Source organism: Astatotilapia calliptera, chromosome 16 (assembly GCF_900246225.1).
Source record: "Astatotilapia calliptera chromosome 16, fAstCal1.2, whole genome shotgun sequence".
Classification (NCBI taxonomy): Eukaryota; Metazoa; Chordata; class Actinopteri; order Cichliformes; family Cichlidae; genus Astatotilapia; species Astatotilapia calliptera.
In genome coordinates this window covers 18,565,872-18,581,830 of record NC_039317.1, presented here as the reverse complement: position 1 = coordinate 18,581,830, position 15,959 = coordinate 18,565,872, and the positions used below count along the sequence as shown (strand labels likewise).

Sequence of the window (15,959 nt, the reverse complement as noted above, 5' to 3'; positions counted from 1 at the left end):
TTGCCAGTGAGATTGCAGGCGTGGAAGAGCTGGGCACCACTGGCAGAGGCAACGATCTGCAGATTGGGACTTACGTGGAAAAGATGTTCATGTCGGAATTATCTGGGAATATTATTGATATATGCCCAGTGGGAGCCCTGACCTCTAAACCGTATGCTTTCACTGCCCGCCCATGGGAGACCAGGTTTTTAGATTATGCTCTACATCTTGTGTAGCTATTTAGGGTTTCAACTAATTATTTTGAGACTTATGTATTCTCTCTTTTTTTGTTGTTGTTGGTTGTTTTTGGTTTTTTTGCAGGAAGACTGAATCGATTGACGTACTTGATGCTGTGGGTAGTAACATCGTGGTGAGCACTCGCGGCGGCGAGGTGATGAGGATTCTGCCTCGCCTTCATGAAGATATTAACGAGGAATGGATCTCAGACAAAACCAGGTTCATTTCACATCACCCAAACTTTGCATCATAGACATAGACTTGTGCTTGGTGTTTACATTATTGCTGAACTGCTTTTTGCTCGAACTTGGCAGGTTTGCTTATGATGGGCTTAAGAGACAGAGGCTTACTCAGCCAATGGTGAAAAATGAGTCTGGGCAGTTGGTTCCCACATCCTGGGAAGACGCGCTGACTCGAGTTGCTGGAGCAGTACGAAATTCTTAATTGAATTACAGTAACTAAGCTCATCAAAACATTGGATAGCAATTTAAAACACTGATTCAGAATACCTGAATACCAACTGTTTTTGTTTGACAGTTGCAAGGAGTTGAAGGAAAGGACATTGCTGCCATTGCTGGAGGTTTGGTCGATGCGGAGGCTCTCATTTCCCTGAAAGACTTGCTGAACCATTTGAATAGTGACAACCTGTGCACTGAGGAGACGTTTCCCATGGCTGGAGCAGGGTAAAAAGAATACCAGAAATGAAAATTGAAGCCATTGATGCACACACGTCCAACTCTTTTACTAACTGACTTTTCTAGATCTGACCTGCGTTCAAACTATCTTCTGAACACTGGAATTGCCGGGATTGAAGAAGCTGACCTGCTACTTTTAGTTGGAACTAACCCACGGTATGAGGCTCCATTGTTTAATGCACGGGTCAGAAAGGGGTAAGTAAATCATGGCTGTTTAACAATGGAAACTGTAAATCTGACAACATAAGTCTGTTCTTCTGTGTAAACATTGGTGTCTCTGCTATAGCTGGCTGCACAATGAGTTACATGTGGCTCTGGTGGGAAAGGAGGTGGACCTTAGTTACACATATGAGCATCTTGGTGAATCAGCCAAGATCCTTGAAGAAATTGCTTCAGGAACTCACCCATTCTTCCAGGTAACACTGACCTTTCTTTTCTTTGAATGTCATCAATCAACTTGAATGTCTCTCACTAATTTTGTGTGTTTTATTCTCTGTTGCAGGTCATGGCCAAAGCAAAGCATCCTGCTGTTGTAGTTGGCAGCGGTTGCCTGCAGAGAGAGGATGGGGCTGCAATAATGGCTGCTGTGTCAACCATTGCTCACAATGCTCGCGTCAGCAGTGGAGTGGAGGAAACCTGGAAGGTTCTCAATGTGCTTCACAGGTCAAATGCTTGTAAAAATTATTAGTAAAGTTTTTAATAACAATACCATGTTGAAAAGGAATTTTTACTGTAGTGAGTGTAACCTTTGTCCTCATCTTATCAGGATTGCCAGTCAAGTAGCTGCACTTGATCTGGGGTACAAGCCAGGAGTGGATGCTATCAGGAAGAACCCACCCAAAGTTCTGTTCCTACTTGGAGCTGATGCTGGCTCCATCACTCGCCAAGATCTCCCTAAGAATAGCTTGATAATTTATCAAGGTCAGCTTTTTGCAAAACCTTAAAATTCCGGGTCACTGTGGAGTCATGCAAAAAAGCACAGAAAAGCAAAAATTGAACCCATGACCTTTTCTCACTGTGTAGGTGTTTTTCTCACGACATAATCTGCCATGTTCCCACAGTTCAAAGGCATGCATATCAGGTTACTCTGTGATTTAAAGTTTGCCCTTGCTGTCAATGTAAGCGTAAATGGTTGTGGGTTTTTCTGTGTTAGTCTTGTGATAGACTGGCAAACTCTCCAGGGTGCACCTTGCCTCTCGCACCATGGCAGCTGGGATAAGCGCCAGCCCCACCACAACTCTGGATTGGATAAGGGTTAAGAAAATAGGTGGATGTATGAATAAAGAAAAAGTTTTTCTTTATTTACAGGTGTGACAGAAAACTAAATTATTTAAAGACATTTAAATGGCTTAAGTGCCCAAATGGTATCTCTACAACATTCTTCACTCTTTATCTACCCCTCATATTTTTCATATGTTGCTAGAAAAATGGGAATTGGGTGCAAAAATGCATGGATATGCAGTATTTAAGGGAAACAATATGACCAACTTTATTCTTCCACACAGCCTGAACTCTCTTAGGCAAGCTTTCTTGTAATTTCTTCAGGTATAGTTCAGGAATCGTTCTCCAGGCTTCTTGAAAGACATTCAAACCTCTTTTTTTGGCTGTCGGCTGCCTTTTTGTTGTGTTCTCGGTCTAGCTGATCCCAGACTCCTTTAATATTGCTGAGGTCTGGGCTCCATCTGTTTTACAGATGGCTACAGACACTCACTGTTGTACCTCTCTCATAACCTCCTCCATACATATTGATGGCAGTTTGAACCAAAATTTCAAGTCATTGCTCCTTAAGGCCTGTTGGCACTTAGTTTCGGTGCACTTCTTGTGTAATTTGACATACCTTTGCCTCTTCTTCCAGTTTCCCTTCCTTAAAAATGACAGTCAGCCTTCCACAGAGACCATTTCTGGTGAGGCTTGAATCAGAAGGCCTGGAGAACTGTTGCTCAATTCCACGTTAAAAATGACAAGAAAGTCTGTTTAACTAGAAGCAGTTCAAGACTTGCACAATCAAATGAGGGCACGTTTGGAAAAATAGTGGTAACCATTCCCTTAGGGACTTGAAGAATACATGTTGAGGAACAATAAGTTTGTTTTTACTTAATTCCAGTTTTCTGTTTCGTAATGCCCAGGTCACCATGGCGATGTCAGTGCACCAATGGCTGATATCATCCTTCCCGGAGCTGCATACACTGAGAAATGTGGCACGTATGTGAACACTGAAGGTCGTGCCCAGCAGACCAAGGTGGCAGTGACTCCTCCAGGCGCAGCCAGAGAGGACTGGAAGATCATCAGAGTCTTATCTGAGGTGAACCAGAGCACAGCATAAACATGCGAGGCTCAGGGAAATAAAATGTGACTAAATGCTCTGTGTTGTTTTCATACGCTTTTAAGCTTGCTGGAGTGACTCTGCCGTATGACACTCTGGATGAAGTGCGTGATAGGCTGGCAGAGATTTCCCCAAATCTCGTGCGATATGATGACGTAGAGGAGGCCAACTATTTTAAGCAGGCTAATGAGCTATCTAAGGTCAGCTGTTATCTTCTTCTAGCATTTCTATTTTTAGGTGATCATAGAGGGGGAGGAAATGTAAAGCTGGATTTAAATGTTGGTTTGTACAGTTAATTTATCTCTGTTTATGTCACACTGTTCTGCATGATATCTGGCTTATCTATTGCAGGCAGTGAACCAGACTCTCCTTACTGAACCTTTAGTTCCTCCACAGCTTACTGTGAAGGACTTTTATATGACAGGTGGGTCACGAGTAATCCAGTTGAGCAGTGCATGTCTTTTTTTCTTTTCTTTTTTTTTCCTCTGGCTAATGCAGGTCTAATCTTGTTTTCATTCCAAAGTGCTCTAAGTGTATCAAGTACATCAGTTAATTAGAACAATGTTTGTTTTCTTTTCATAGAGAGAAAATAATGTAGTAATACTAATGCCTGTCTTTCAAAGCATAAGGAGGGACACTTAGGCACTGTGTTCCTGCTGAAGTGATCAGTGAAGTTACAAGAATTTGATAAATACAAATAGATATTAGATAAAGCCAAACATTTCCTCATAACAGTGTTATTAATCCCAGATAAATGGAAAATATAAAGTTGAGCGAAAAGCTACTGTATTTGTTGCTGTGCTAATATAGAGAGGATTTTAATCTGCAGTTAAAGATGGCAAAACTACTGAATGTATAGCCTAGGAAATGTAAACAGATTAAAAAAAAAATTATGGTTGTGTTTTCATGTAACATACATTCAAAATCAATGATGTATATTGAATATAGTGATTTGGTTTTATTAAGTTATTCATGTTGATACAGGAATATCCTTGAAATGTCCCTTTTTTTTATAGTTTTGAATTAGTGACATTATCCTAGATTGAAATAAATACTCATTTTATTATTATCATTATTATTACGTATATGGTTAGAGGAAACGGAACCCTGCTGACAATTTTGATTTTTTTCAGAGCATTGCAATCGGGCTGTTGTTAATTTGCAAAAGGCATAAGGAGGAATTAAAATCAGCAATTTACATTACTTTTCATTGCAGATAGAACATCTAAAGTAAATAAATAAATAACAATAGCCAATTTAACCAAATAAATAAATCAGTAGTAATGAGGAGCTGCTAGTAACTCTGTGTGTGTGTGCGCAGTGATTTTATTGTTTGAAAAAAATTATAAATGTACTTTCTGTAATGTATAGTTACCATTACAAGCTGTCTGCTTATAGCCAAGTTTATACAAAAATAATCTGCTGTGATTACAAATTTGTAATTTACAGCAGGTTTTAATTTTAGATTCTAATTTGACACTTTTGTTTAAATATTTTTGATATTTTAGCATTAAAATTGTAAGTTATAATTTGTGTGTGTGTATGTGTGATATAAATTTTGGCCGGTAATTTGAGGGTACATTTAAGAATTCAATCTTTACCCACAGATCCAATAAGCAGAGCCTCCCAAACCATGGCGAAGTGTGTGAAAGCCGTCACAGAGGGGGCACAAGCTGTGGATGAACCAGCCATATGCTAAAGCACAAATGGATAGCCATCCAGTTCCTAGACGATACGCACAACTCCTTTATTTGCACTTTCCTAGAAATGTATTTGCACTTGTTTTGACTTGGATATTCTACTATAGAGTAAGTTTCATAATGTGAGCAAACATACCTGCAGAAATGTGTCTTAAGTGATGTAGGCTGAGTGAAAATGTCATCTTAGATCTGCCAAGTATTCAAAGATGCACACCTCACAGTTTGTTTTTTTTCCCTTCATCAGTGCTCACATTTTTGTAGGTGTGACCAAAGATTAAAAAATCTTTGTTTGTCTTTCTGTAAAACTGACAATATATTTTCCTAGACATATTTAAAATAAATAGTATTTAAAAAGTGTAGCTCTTTGTAAATGTGATATATATTAATAAACCAATCACCTTTAGCAAGTCTAACCCTCCATTCAAGATTGTGCCATTTTGTTTAAAAGAAGAAAAAAAATGTGTTGATGCAGTAAATTCCACTTTTCCTGTGTGAAATGACTTCCACCTGAACTTTTCTATTCACCGGCTGTGGTATTTTTATTGGCACGTGGTCCATCATTACTGAACAAGCCGGCAACACTGGCAGCAGAGCTGATAACTCATTCATATGGAGGATGATAGTCGTGGTCCAGGTGGATTTCACTAACAATTTGCTGGACACCCCTGATTTAGTCTGCTTCCACGCAGTGGTTTTAAAAGGGGGGCAAGTACACGGCACTGCCCTTCACACAAAGTGTTTCATAAAGAAATTAACGTGATAGTTGTGCACTGAAGGAGCTTTTAATAAAGTTGAATTTCCAATATGGTAGGAGAGGTTGTTGTTGTTGAGCGGACTGTTGTCATGTCCCCGCAGTGCCTGTAGTGGTGCTGTGAGGAGTCCGCTGTGGATCCAACAAAAATCCACAGCAGCCTACCTACTGCTTGTAATTTGCTCTGGATAGCCTGTATTTATATGCGTCCTTATTTCAAGATCAACCGAGCTCGGTGAAGATCGCCGTTACTAACCGATCTCCAATATCGATGCGCAAATAGCCTAGCTGATTCTAATAGACATTTCGGCCGTCTATCTGGAGCGAATACCATACAGAGCCCATACCAATTCAAGGTAAGCGAAATCGTATACAGCCCCGGCCTCGATTTCTAAGTGTACCGTTCTGCGCGGGCTTCAGTCGGCCAGTGGTTTTAATAGAGGCCGCTGTCCGATCGAAGCTAAAAGGCCTCTTATTCGTGACATATTTCATGTAAAAGCTTGTGATGTACCGAAATGAGTTGGTGCCTAAAGCAGATGTGGAAATTAAGGAGATGTTTACATTTTTAAGCGATGTGGCCTGCTAATTTCACATTATGTAAGGGTGATTGTTATAATTCATATCGATTGTTATGGAGGCCTTCGGGGACAGGCCATACGCCTCGTATGTATACCCTTTGTTTAAAAGTATTTGACCATAAATGTTTCATGTTTATAAAATGTAAAATCTCATTACTAGGTGAGATTATTTATTAATAGTGTATTATATTTTTAACCTTTTTCTAAATAAATTAAACTGCAAATAAACCTTTATAGTATTGCTATTTGCTTATGTTTCCGTTTCCTGGTTAGCTACCGCCTACTAATTTGTGTTTTTAGCTTTGTAAGCTAACAAGCGAATATGCCTTTCCGTATTTGGCCGTCTTGATACTATATATTTTGGATTCAAGATGGATAAAGTTATATTTTTTTTAATTAGGCCTGAGGTAGTTGTTGTACTTGGATATATTTACTCTGTCGTAGTATAAAGTTTCACAGCTGTCTATCGGCTCCAAGCTAATGTAGCAAGCTAGCTCCCCGGTAACTAACATTACTTTCTGTTTGCTCCCTGCCCGGTTCTCCTATACTAAAGTTGTTAATGTAACTTATGCTGACGTAAAGGACAGGTTTACAACATGTTAACGTGTGTTCAGTGAACACTTTAGCTGTAAGAGCTGTGCCACTATCAACACCAACTTAAAAACCCCTACAAAGTTTAAAGTAGTAGCTGAGCCATACGATAATTAAGCATGTCAAGGTATATGCTACGCGGTGTGTTTGTTATGAAGAGTTCAGTACACTGTTTTAAAAAGAGCAGTCTATTTTTTGTTGTCGAGTCAAAAAATAAAGTATTTTTATAGTGAGTATATTTTTTAGCCTGACCGTGCTAATGCACAGTCAGGTAAATGCTTTGGAGCTTTTGACATTGTCGGACAAACCCACTGTTTTACTTCCATTGTATTATCTCGTAATAAATGAACAGTGGAGTAAAATCAAGTACTTTGTGCCACCTGTTTCTCAATGAGAGAGCTTGAAGCCGAAAATTAAAGGGCCTAACAGGAATGTCCGGATGGAAATGGCTAACACTGTAATTTTCTCAACTATTTAAATTTGAGTTTATTAATCACAGCACACACTCATAGTAGTTTCATGATGAAGCAGATTATTTTTATTTGTTTCAATGTAACACTTAATAATTACTGCTAAAACAATGCAGCTTTTTTGTGATTGATTACCTAATATTAGGAAAGTATTACCTGTTGTGGAAGATGTTGCTTTTGCTCTGCCTCTTAATCCGGTATGTGAATGCATAGTTACCTCCTCACTGTGCTTGTGATGTAATTACTGGTTTGTTTTTTTTTCCTTTCCTTTATCCCATCAGCTGATGTTGTCAAGGACAAGAGTCACGTGATGTATGAAGGCAAACACATACACTTCTCAGAGATAGACAATAAGCCGTTGTGCTCGTACAGCCCAAAGCTCTGCAAACAGCGCAGACTCAATGGCTATGCTTTTTGTATCCGGCACGTTCTGGAGGATAAGACTGCTCCCTTCAAGCAATGCGAGTATGTGGCCAAGTACAACAGCCAGCGGTGTACCAACCCCATCCCCAAGTCTGAGGACCGCCGGTATGTATGATTGATTCTGCTTTGATTTACAGAGCCAATCAGTCATGGGTTTGCAGGGTGTACTGAGGATATGTTCCTGTTTTGCAGATACTGTAACAGCCACCTGCAGGTTCTCGGCTTTATCCCCAAAAAGGAGCGGAAAAAGAAACACGATGCTTTAGAGGAAATGCGCTCACGGGCTGCTCACCTGGAGTCAGTGGCTCTCAATATTACCGTGCCCTCTCTAGCTCTGAAAGCCCCAAATGGTCTAGATGAACTACCACCATCTCCCCCCTTAACACGCCTGTTACCCCTCCCTGACGGGGAAGGCCTGGACCCTTTTGCCTTTTATGAGGATGACACAGATGGCGAGGAGGTGGGCACTCCTCGGAAGAGTAACGCCATCAAGAAGAAAATACAGAGTCGCCTGGTGCTTAACCAGAAACTCTGCCATGACACAGACCTCTTCCAAACACCACCTGAGCACTTTAGTCCTTCCCCTGTCCCCCGCATCTACCCTTCCTCACCACTCAACAGTCATCTTCCACGGCAACAGCCAGGTCTTCTCCAGAAGCTCCAGCACTCCAACACGACTTCCTTCATCATCCCAGGACAGCAGCAGGGTTTATTATGCAATCCACCACCACCTCAGACGGTCAACTTTCTGCCTCCGGGGCTGCCTGTCAATGCAGCACCCAGTCCAGTGCAACATTCTGGGCCATCGCTCAGCAGGAAAATGCCTTTGACTGCTACTCACTTGCCTGCCGCTTGCAAGGACAGTGGCAGCAACAATCAGCGGCATGTGGTCGTCATGCGTCCCACTGCCTTCTCACCTTCTGCCAGCCGCCTTGCCAGGTTGCAACATTTGGTGCAGCTCTGTGCCAAGAGACAACAGGAGCATGGAGACCTCTTTCCTCATCTAGGTAATCAAACTTTTTATAGTTTATGAATTCATGTGGATTCTTATAATGACTGTGAAAGATTGTTTAAAGGTAGATATAAGTAGATAGATGAGCTGCCCTAACACGGTCTCTTCCAGGATTGGACTGGTCGGAGGACAGTGCAGATGATGATGATGAAGTAGAAGAAGACATGGCAGAGCGTTTTTCTCCTTTTCAGAGCTCATGGAGGCCGCAGAATGGGTTGGTATCTTAATCCTCAACCCCTGTTGTATAGCGTGTAACTTCTCATAATGATGATTGTCATTCGTTCCCCTTGTAGGCTGGAAGAGGATGACGGCTCCTCTCGGAGGACGCGACTGTTTAGGCTTTGCTCGTACCTCCAGGAGAAGTACAAGCACATGTGCAGACAGGAGAGGGTGCGTATCCGGCAGAAGAGATACCGCTATGCCTTCCGCAAAGCCTTGCTGCACGCTGCCAGTAAAAACCCCAGATGTGCAGGCCAGCTGATTCAGGAGTTGAGTGGTGCCTCTTGCAGCTCATCGAGGTATTCTCACAGCCATTGCTTTTGTTTAAGTCAAGCTATGTTTGACAGTATGGCTAGTAGGCCTTACCTCGGTTAAACCACTCATGAACCTTATTTATTTCAACTTTAAGAATGTAACTTTCAATGAACCCGACATAAAAAATGTTGGTTTGTCAGTGTTTGCTTATTCCTGGATGTGTTTGTGTCTGCAGTGTGGCTCCACCAACGCAGCAGAGCACAGACACGGGGACCTGCACTGGCAGCACAAAGGGCCAGCCCTGCCACAACAGAGCTCTGCCCTTCACTCGACACTGCTTTCAGCGTATCCTTTGCCCCGCCGCTCTTATGCACAGCTGGTCACTACATGTGGAAGCGCATTTGATAAATCTCAGTTGTACATGCTATTTTAAAATCACACACTGTGATATATATAAAGTTTGCACCTGTGCTGGAGTATGTTGTTCACATGGTCTCTGTTGAGTGCATTGCGGGGTTTTTTTTTTTTTTTTTCCTTAACTGTTCTCTGTAGACATTCTGTTGAATCGTTCCCAGCAGCTCTTTGCAAGTTGCACAGCCAAATTTGCAGATGGTCAGCAGTGCTCCATCCCCGTGTTTGATATCACGCACCAGACACCCCTCTGCGAAGAGCATGCCAAAAAGATGGTGAGTTCAGTGTTTAAGGGTAAACACTGTTGGAATTGTGGGATCAATCAAAAACTTCCATTGCCGCAAAGATTGGGGGGGGTCTCAATCTGATTTGCTTTATCTGTTCTTTTCCTTCTGCACAGGATAACTTCCTGCGTGGGGACGGAAACCGACGGGTGCAGCACCAGCAGCAGCAACAGCGAAAGCCACGTAAAAAGACCAAACCACCGGCGCTCACCAAAAAGCATAAGAAGAAGAGGAGGAGAGGCCCGCGGAGGCCTCAAAAACCTATCCCTCCAGCGTTGCCGCAGGGGAACCTGGGAATGCCTTTAACGAGCCTAGCAATGCCCTCACAGGCCAGCATCAGGTGTGCCACAGCTGCGTCTCTCTGCTGCTGTTAGAAATTCAATGGTGTAGGATATTCAGAGTGAAAGACAAGCTCACATGTCACACATGTCTGGACAGCCTCTTCACTACAATAGCATGTTGAATTCTTTTCCTCTAACCTTTGTTGCAGGAGCCCTTCGACTCCAGATCTAAGTACAGATGAGCTTCCTGATGATATCACCAATGACATAGCAGACATTCCAAATGACCTTGAGCTAAACCAGGAAGATTTCTCAGACGTGTTACCCAGACTACCTGATGACCTGCAGGACTTTGACTTGTTTGAAGGTTGTCTTGCAGCTCATTTTTGTGCACAGCTGTTTATTTCATGTGTGTGATTCCTCATAGTCTGTGATTTTTATAACATTGCAAATGTTTGTGCAGGTAAAAACGGAGAGCTACTGCCCACCACAGAGGAGGCTGAAGAGTTGGTACGTGCACTGCAGGCTATGGGGTCCTACACAGACTCATTGGTGTGCCTAACCTCCATGGGAGACCTGGCCCCTACAGAAGGAGTGGACCACAGAGCCATGACCGTATTTCCTGGTCCAGTCCAACCAGGGGGCATGGGAGACCTGCTGAACAGCCGCATCCCTCCCGAGAACTTCACCAGCCTTGAGCTGGAGGACAATCTACTGCAGTCTACTGGAGATCATTTTCCCCCCTCACCTCCAACTCAGCCCGTTAACCAGAGCCAAGCGCCGTGCTCCAATCTGACCTCATCCTCTTCTACAGTGGCCCCCTCCACCACGTCCCTGCTCACTCAGACCTCCTTAACAGAGCGGACGTTTTCTAGGACGCACACATCCCACGTTCTCGCCAAGTCGGACGCACCCACATCATCACCCCAAGGCAGCCACTACAGCAGCGAGCATGTGCCATCCCCATACAGTGACCACATATCTTCTCCCCACACCAGCTCTTTCCAGACAGACACCCCTCTTCTCCTGGAAGTCCCTCTGAGCGGGGTTCCAGGACCGCCCCGGTCCACTTGGAACAACCTCGCTCTCCCCCTCACGGACCCCACACAGTTTGGCAGTCTCATCAGATCAGAAAGTCATCTCATATCCACCTCCCTGTCCACTCCACCCGCCACCACCCACTCTGTGACGCTGCAGCCCATGGCTGCTCTCTCGGCGATGCCCCAGAGCGGCTTGACTGGCCTAACGACTCCTCCCGCCCCCTCGTCCTCGCTCCCATCTTCGTCACGCGATCTTTTGACCTCCGCACAGCCCAAGCAACAGCTCCCTCAGTTCAGCGCGGCCTTTGGCCATCAGTTGGCCTCCCACAGTGGCATCCCAAAAGACGTGCAGCCCAGCCACAGCTCCACGGCGCCCCCTGCTGGCTTCTCTATAGTTAGTGCCACCGCTGCAAGTGCCAACAGCGCCACGCCACCCTTCACGCAAAGTAAATGAGAGCAGGCGGCACGCAGCTACTGCACGACGGTCTGTGGAATCACAGTCACTTAAAATCCAGTTGACTGAGTCGTTAACCACCCCGTTCATCTGCTACATGTGTGCAATGTGGTAATAGTGCACTATTGATAATGAATTTGCACAGCTTCAGATTTTACTCTATTTTTGTTCCTTCCGTCTGTAGCCGGACGGTGTCTGAGATTTTAAGTCAGTGTGAGTCCACGTGTTCGATGCCTTGTGGTTTCGTCAGCAGGGTGGGATGGTGGGGTGGGGGGTTACAGTCAGATTTTGTGATGAAATAAACGGGTGAAAATTGGCAGAAGGACCTAAGCAGAGATTATCTGTGTCACAGTGCTCAGAATTCCTAGAAGCCTCAGTCAGTGGTCAGTTTAGTTTGCTTTGCCAGTTCAAGTCCTGTCTTAAAACGATCAGCTGCACCCTGCCTTGCTCAAACGGCCATTGCATTTTTTTCTTCTTTTTTGTTACCCACCTGTTTCATACACTGCTTCTGTCACCCTCTGAAGAACAAGAGATTTTTGTGATCCATTATGTTTCAAGCTATTTAACTGTCATCATGATATAGAATCTTACGGAGTCAATTTCACAGTCATATGAATTTACCAAAATACTTTTAAACAGCTGTTTTTATATTGTGTATAGTGTATATGTGCTCATTTATTGGTTTGCTCAGACGTCAAAAATCTCTGACCTCACCATTGGTTGTGGGACTCTTGAGTGGCCTAGTAGACACTTGAAGTTGAATAAATCTAGTATCTTAAAGCAATAAATACATGAACATAACTCTGGCATCGTGAGGTATTTCGCTGGTTTCATTACATGTAGCTTCACTCGATGAATCCAGGCTGGATCAGGAAGATATTTTGGCCTCTTTAACAGTTTCCCCGCAGAGCCTTTAGAGGCGAGCGATCAGGTCAGGCCAACTTCTCTCTGAGTGGATTTTTTTTAAGGCTGATTAAATTAGCTTCAGTGTTACAGCGACGATGGTAATGGCACAATCCAGGGACTTTTAAGTGTCTACTCTCAAAGGTGCTCTCTGGTCCACATGTACATGTATTTAGTGGCTTGCATGTCTCATATAACAAAAGTTCAGTTTCAGGGCTCGCACTAATACGACAGGCCAGGCTACCCGGAGGAGGCTTACGCAGTGAATTGGTGTTGGACATTTTTACCCATCAGCTAGATGTAACACAATTGGTGTATTTTGCACGTCTGAAGTAAAGCACTGTCTCTTTTACTCAGTTATAAAGCATTTTTTAAAGACCTATGATGAAAAGCTGGTGTCTGAAAAACAAAAAAAATAGCAAAAAAAAAAAGTGCTCTTCCACGCAAGAGCCTCCACCCCCACCCCGACAGCAGTACAACCACGGCTTTTGATAAGTAATATATTAGACATTTGAGAGATTATCAGACATTGTTGAGTATTAGGTATATAGAATAGCAGTCTCTATCTTGGGGTTTGTTGGTGAATTATTGAGTAGCAATGGATTGAAATTGTTCTTTGCAATGTGTTCAGTGGAACCTGTGTCTGTGTAGAATGAGTCTTGCTTTTAATGGCTATCAAAATGATTGTTAAGTCTTTGTTGGAGGGATCAATGTTTGTTTGTTTGTATGCTGTCTTTCTTTTTTTTTTTTTTTTTTTCAATTCTGATGGAGAATATGTTTTATTTTTGATAGCTATTAAACTTCCAGGAAGAAGTCTTGAGATTGCATGGGGCTGCAACCCTTTGTGTGAGAGCGTAATAGTAGTAATAATAATAATAATATCATGATTAGACGATGATCACTGGCTTCTTGGTGGTAAGAAACATTGGATTTATATGCATCAGATGGTGGAGAAGAACAGATCGGCGTACTTTTTCAACCTAGATTTGCACAGGAGTGGATGAGACCGGTGGTGTTTCATATGTCCCATGTCTGTCTTGCCTTTTTTTTTTTTTGCCCTGCTTGGATGCTCATTACACAAACAGCCGCCACCATTAGCCGCTCTGAGCCTGTGCCGGACCATCGTTTCCAGCTGTGAGAAGGCCCAGTTCTGCCTCGCCCCTTCCAAAGAGAGAACACAGTCTCAAAGTGTAAACCTGTAGCTCCACCGGGGACGGCTGGGCTTCTCAGAGACCACGGTAACGCAAACAGCGCCCCCTAGAAGTCAATAGGAAGAATCAGGTTTGGGTGAAAGTGTGTTTGAAAATAAGCGAGACAATACTGCTGTATCCTGCATAGCATGAGATTAGTCGCTGCACCGGTTCACTCTCCCCGACAACCACGTAGAACAAAATTTACAGGGCTCGTAGGCACATGTAACTGCTTGAATTCAGAGATGGCTGACAAATTCCTATACTCATTGAATGTACTGTATTACTGTTTTTAAAGATAGGATGAGCTAATCTAGTCACCTTTTGTTATTGGTCCTTGTTTAATTTGTCTAAGGTATTTTTTGTATACAAAGGTTTACATTTTTATGTATATTTTTCTTGTGTACAAATTATGTAATATGTGTACAAACACTGTATGTAATATCTGTATATAGTGTGAGAAATTTGATCTTTTGTTTTTGGATGTATAAATAAAACTTGCTGTGAGGTATTTGAGGCCATGGTTTAACGTGGTTTTTCAAAGGTCACCTAAAAAAAAATGCGAGGTGAGATGTGCTCGTGTGCACCCTGCCACAGTTTGACAGCTCCTTTTATACGCATGCAAATCATTGTAGAGTCTGAGGGGATATGCCTTATGTTTAATGATATATTTTCTGTTCTGTTTAAAATATCATGGCTAATTTAGCAGTGATAAATTCAGTTTTATCGCTCTCTCTGTAACCTTGGATTTTGCACCTTTGATTCTGGCTGCTGTTAATTCCCAGCTCCAGGTTATGAACTCTGGAGCGCAGCCCCTTCCGTATCCAATCCAGACTACACTGGTAGGACTCTCCCCCTCTTTATTTAAACACGGCTTTTCAGATTTTTAGTTTCACCAGCTAAAAATCAAAAGAAAAACTTTTACCGTGTCCATGCTGTCTGTCTGCACTGGTATGTGCAGTAGCACGTAGCATATTGTCAGCACTCTTTGCCAGGTGGAGTCAGCTGGGGTACCTGATCAATATCACATGATATCATCAGCAGAGGTTTTATTTAGCAGTTATGGCACTGAAGCTTTAAACTAAAGGGCAAAAGGGCTTAAAGAAAAACTGGAGCCAACTCTAAATAAAAAAAATAAAAAAATGGTATCCACCAGCGTGACAGTGGTGTGGCACTAGCTGTGACTTGGTCTTCTAACTAGTCAATATTTGAATATGTTTGAGAATTTAAGGACGCTTGGGTCTTTTGTGTGCAAAGAAAATTGAAGCTAAAAACTGTGGATTGTAATCTGCTAATCACAAGCAGCACTAAACCTAAGCCTCCCAAAGCCACTGATGTCAGCAGTTACAAATTTGAGCTCAGCAATTTAGTGCCGCCCTGCTCATACCAGCTTGTTGGCACCAGCTTTCTTTTTGTTTGTTTGTTTAGTAGAAATGCGTGTAAGTACTTCTAAACTGGTCACTGGAAAGTGGCAAAATTGGAGTGGTTGTTTCCAAGTTCAGCCATCTGCCTTGGCCAGGACTTGCTGTATGTTTTCCCAATTTGTCCCTCTGTGTTTGTCTTGCAGGTTCCTGGTATGTGGTGTTAATCAGCGCAGCTGGGAGCACTTGGCCAACCTCCCTGGAGCATTTAAGAGCTGGCTATCTCAGTCTTTGAGCCCTCACATTTCACCCAACTATCATTAGTTTGGTTGGCTTCATTTTTCCATTTATTTCACAGTACACAACATGCTTTGCATTCACTCGTCCAACTACTGACACACTAACACACCTTAAAAATTAATAATTAATTATGCTTTTTTTAAATAATAAATCTGAAAGTTCTGGTTAAAGCAGTGTCTTTACTATTGTTATGGCTCATGGGCTCTACCTGCAGGTAAAACAACACATTTGCATATCAACATACGAGGCAGGTGTCGAACTCCAGGCCTCAAGGACCGGTGTCCTGCAGGTTTTAGGTGCGTCCTTGATCCAACACAGCTGATTCAAATGGCTAAATTACCTCCTCAACATGCCTTGTAGTTCACTAGAGGCCTGGTAATGAATTAATCATTTGGTTCAGATGTGTTGGCCCATGGTGAGATCTAAGACCTGCAGGACACCAGACCTAGAGGCCTGGAGTTGGACAACCCTGACATAAAATGACAACCTTTCATCAAGTACA

The 15,959-nt window shown here is 42.8% G+C and overlaps 2 protein-coding genes across 2 annotated transcripts in view; both read left to right on the top strand.

Annotated features, from left to right (window-relative positions):
• LOC113007550 (NADH-ubiquinone oxidoreductase 75 kDa subunit, mitochondrial) overlaps positions 1-5,293 on the top strand; it is a 9,600-nt gene extending 4,307 nt beyond the window's left edge. The window contains exons 8-19 of the mRNA XM_026144224.1: positions 1-184; positions 301-435; positions 531-645; positions 754-899; positions 978-1,106; positions 1,198-1,327; positions 1,414-1,574; positions 1,678-1,832; positions 3,038-3,213; positions 3,300-3,434; positions 3,586-3,658; positions 4,842-5,293. The exon at positions 1-184 is cut by the window's left edge and continues 2 nt beyond it. Coding sequence (XP_026000009.1) covers positions 1-184; positions 301-435; positions 531-645; positions 754-899; positions 978-1,106; positions 1,198-1,327; positions 1,414-1,574; positions 1,678-1,832; positions 3,038-3,213; positions 3,300-3,434; positions 3,586-3,658; positions 4,842-4,933 — 1,631 coding nt within the window. The 3' untranslated portion in view covers positions 4,934-5,293. The remainder of the gene's footprint in view (positions 185-300; positions 436-530; positions 646-753; positions 900-977; positions 1,107-1,197; positions 1,328-1,413; positions 1,575-1,677; positions 1,833-3,037; positions 3,214-3,299; positions 3,435-3,585; positions 3,659-4,841) is intronic.
• A 118-nt stretch (positions 5,294-5,411) lies between these two features.
• ino80da (INO80 complex subunit Da) lies at positions 5,412-14,312 on the top strand. The gene is made up of 10 exons (XM_026144223.1): positions 5,412-6,041; positions 7,606-7,852; positions 7,940-8,754; positions 8,871-8,973; positions 9,053-9,277; positions 9,469-9,578; positions 9,786-9,919; positions 10,045-10,268; positions 10,419-10,576; positions 10,673-14,312. Exons 2-10 carry the CDS (start codon positions 7,635-7,637, stop codon positions 11,701-11,703), a joined length of 3,018 nt encoding a protein of 1,005 aa, XP_026000008.1. The 5' UTR covers positions 5,412-6,041; positions 7,606-7,634; the 3' UTR covers positions 11,704-14,312.
• The last annotated feature ends 1,647 nt before the right edge of the window (positions 14,313-15,959 follow it).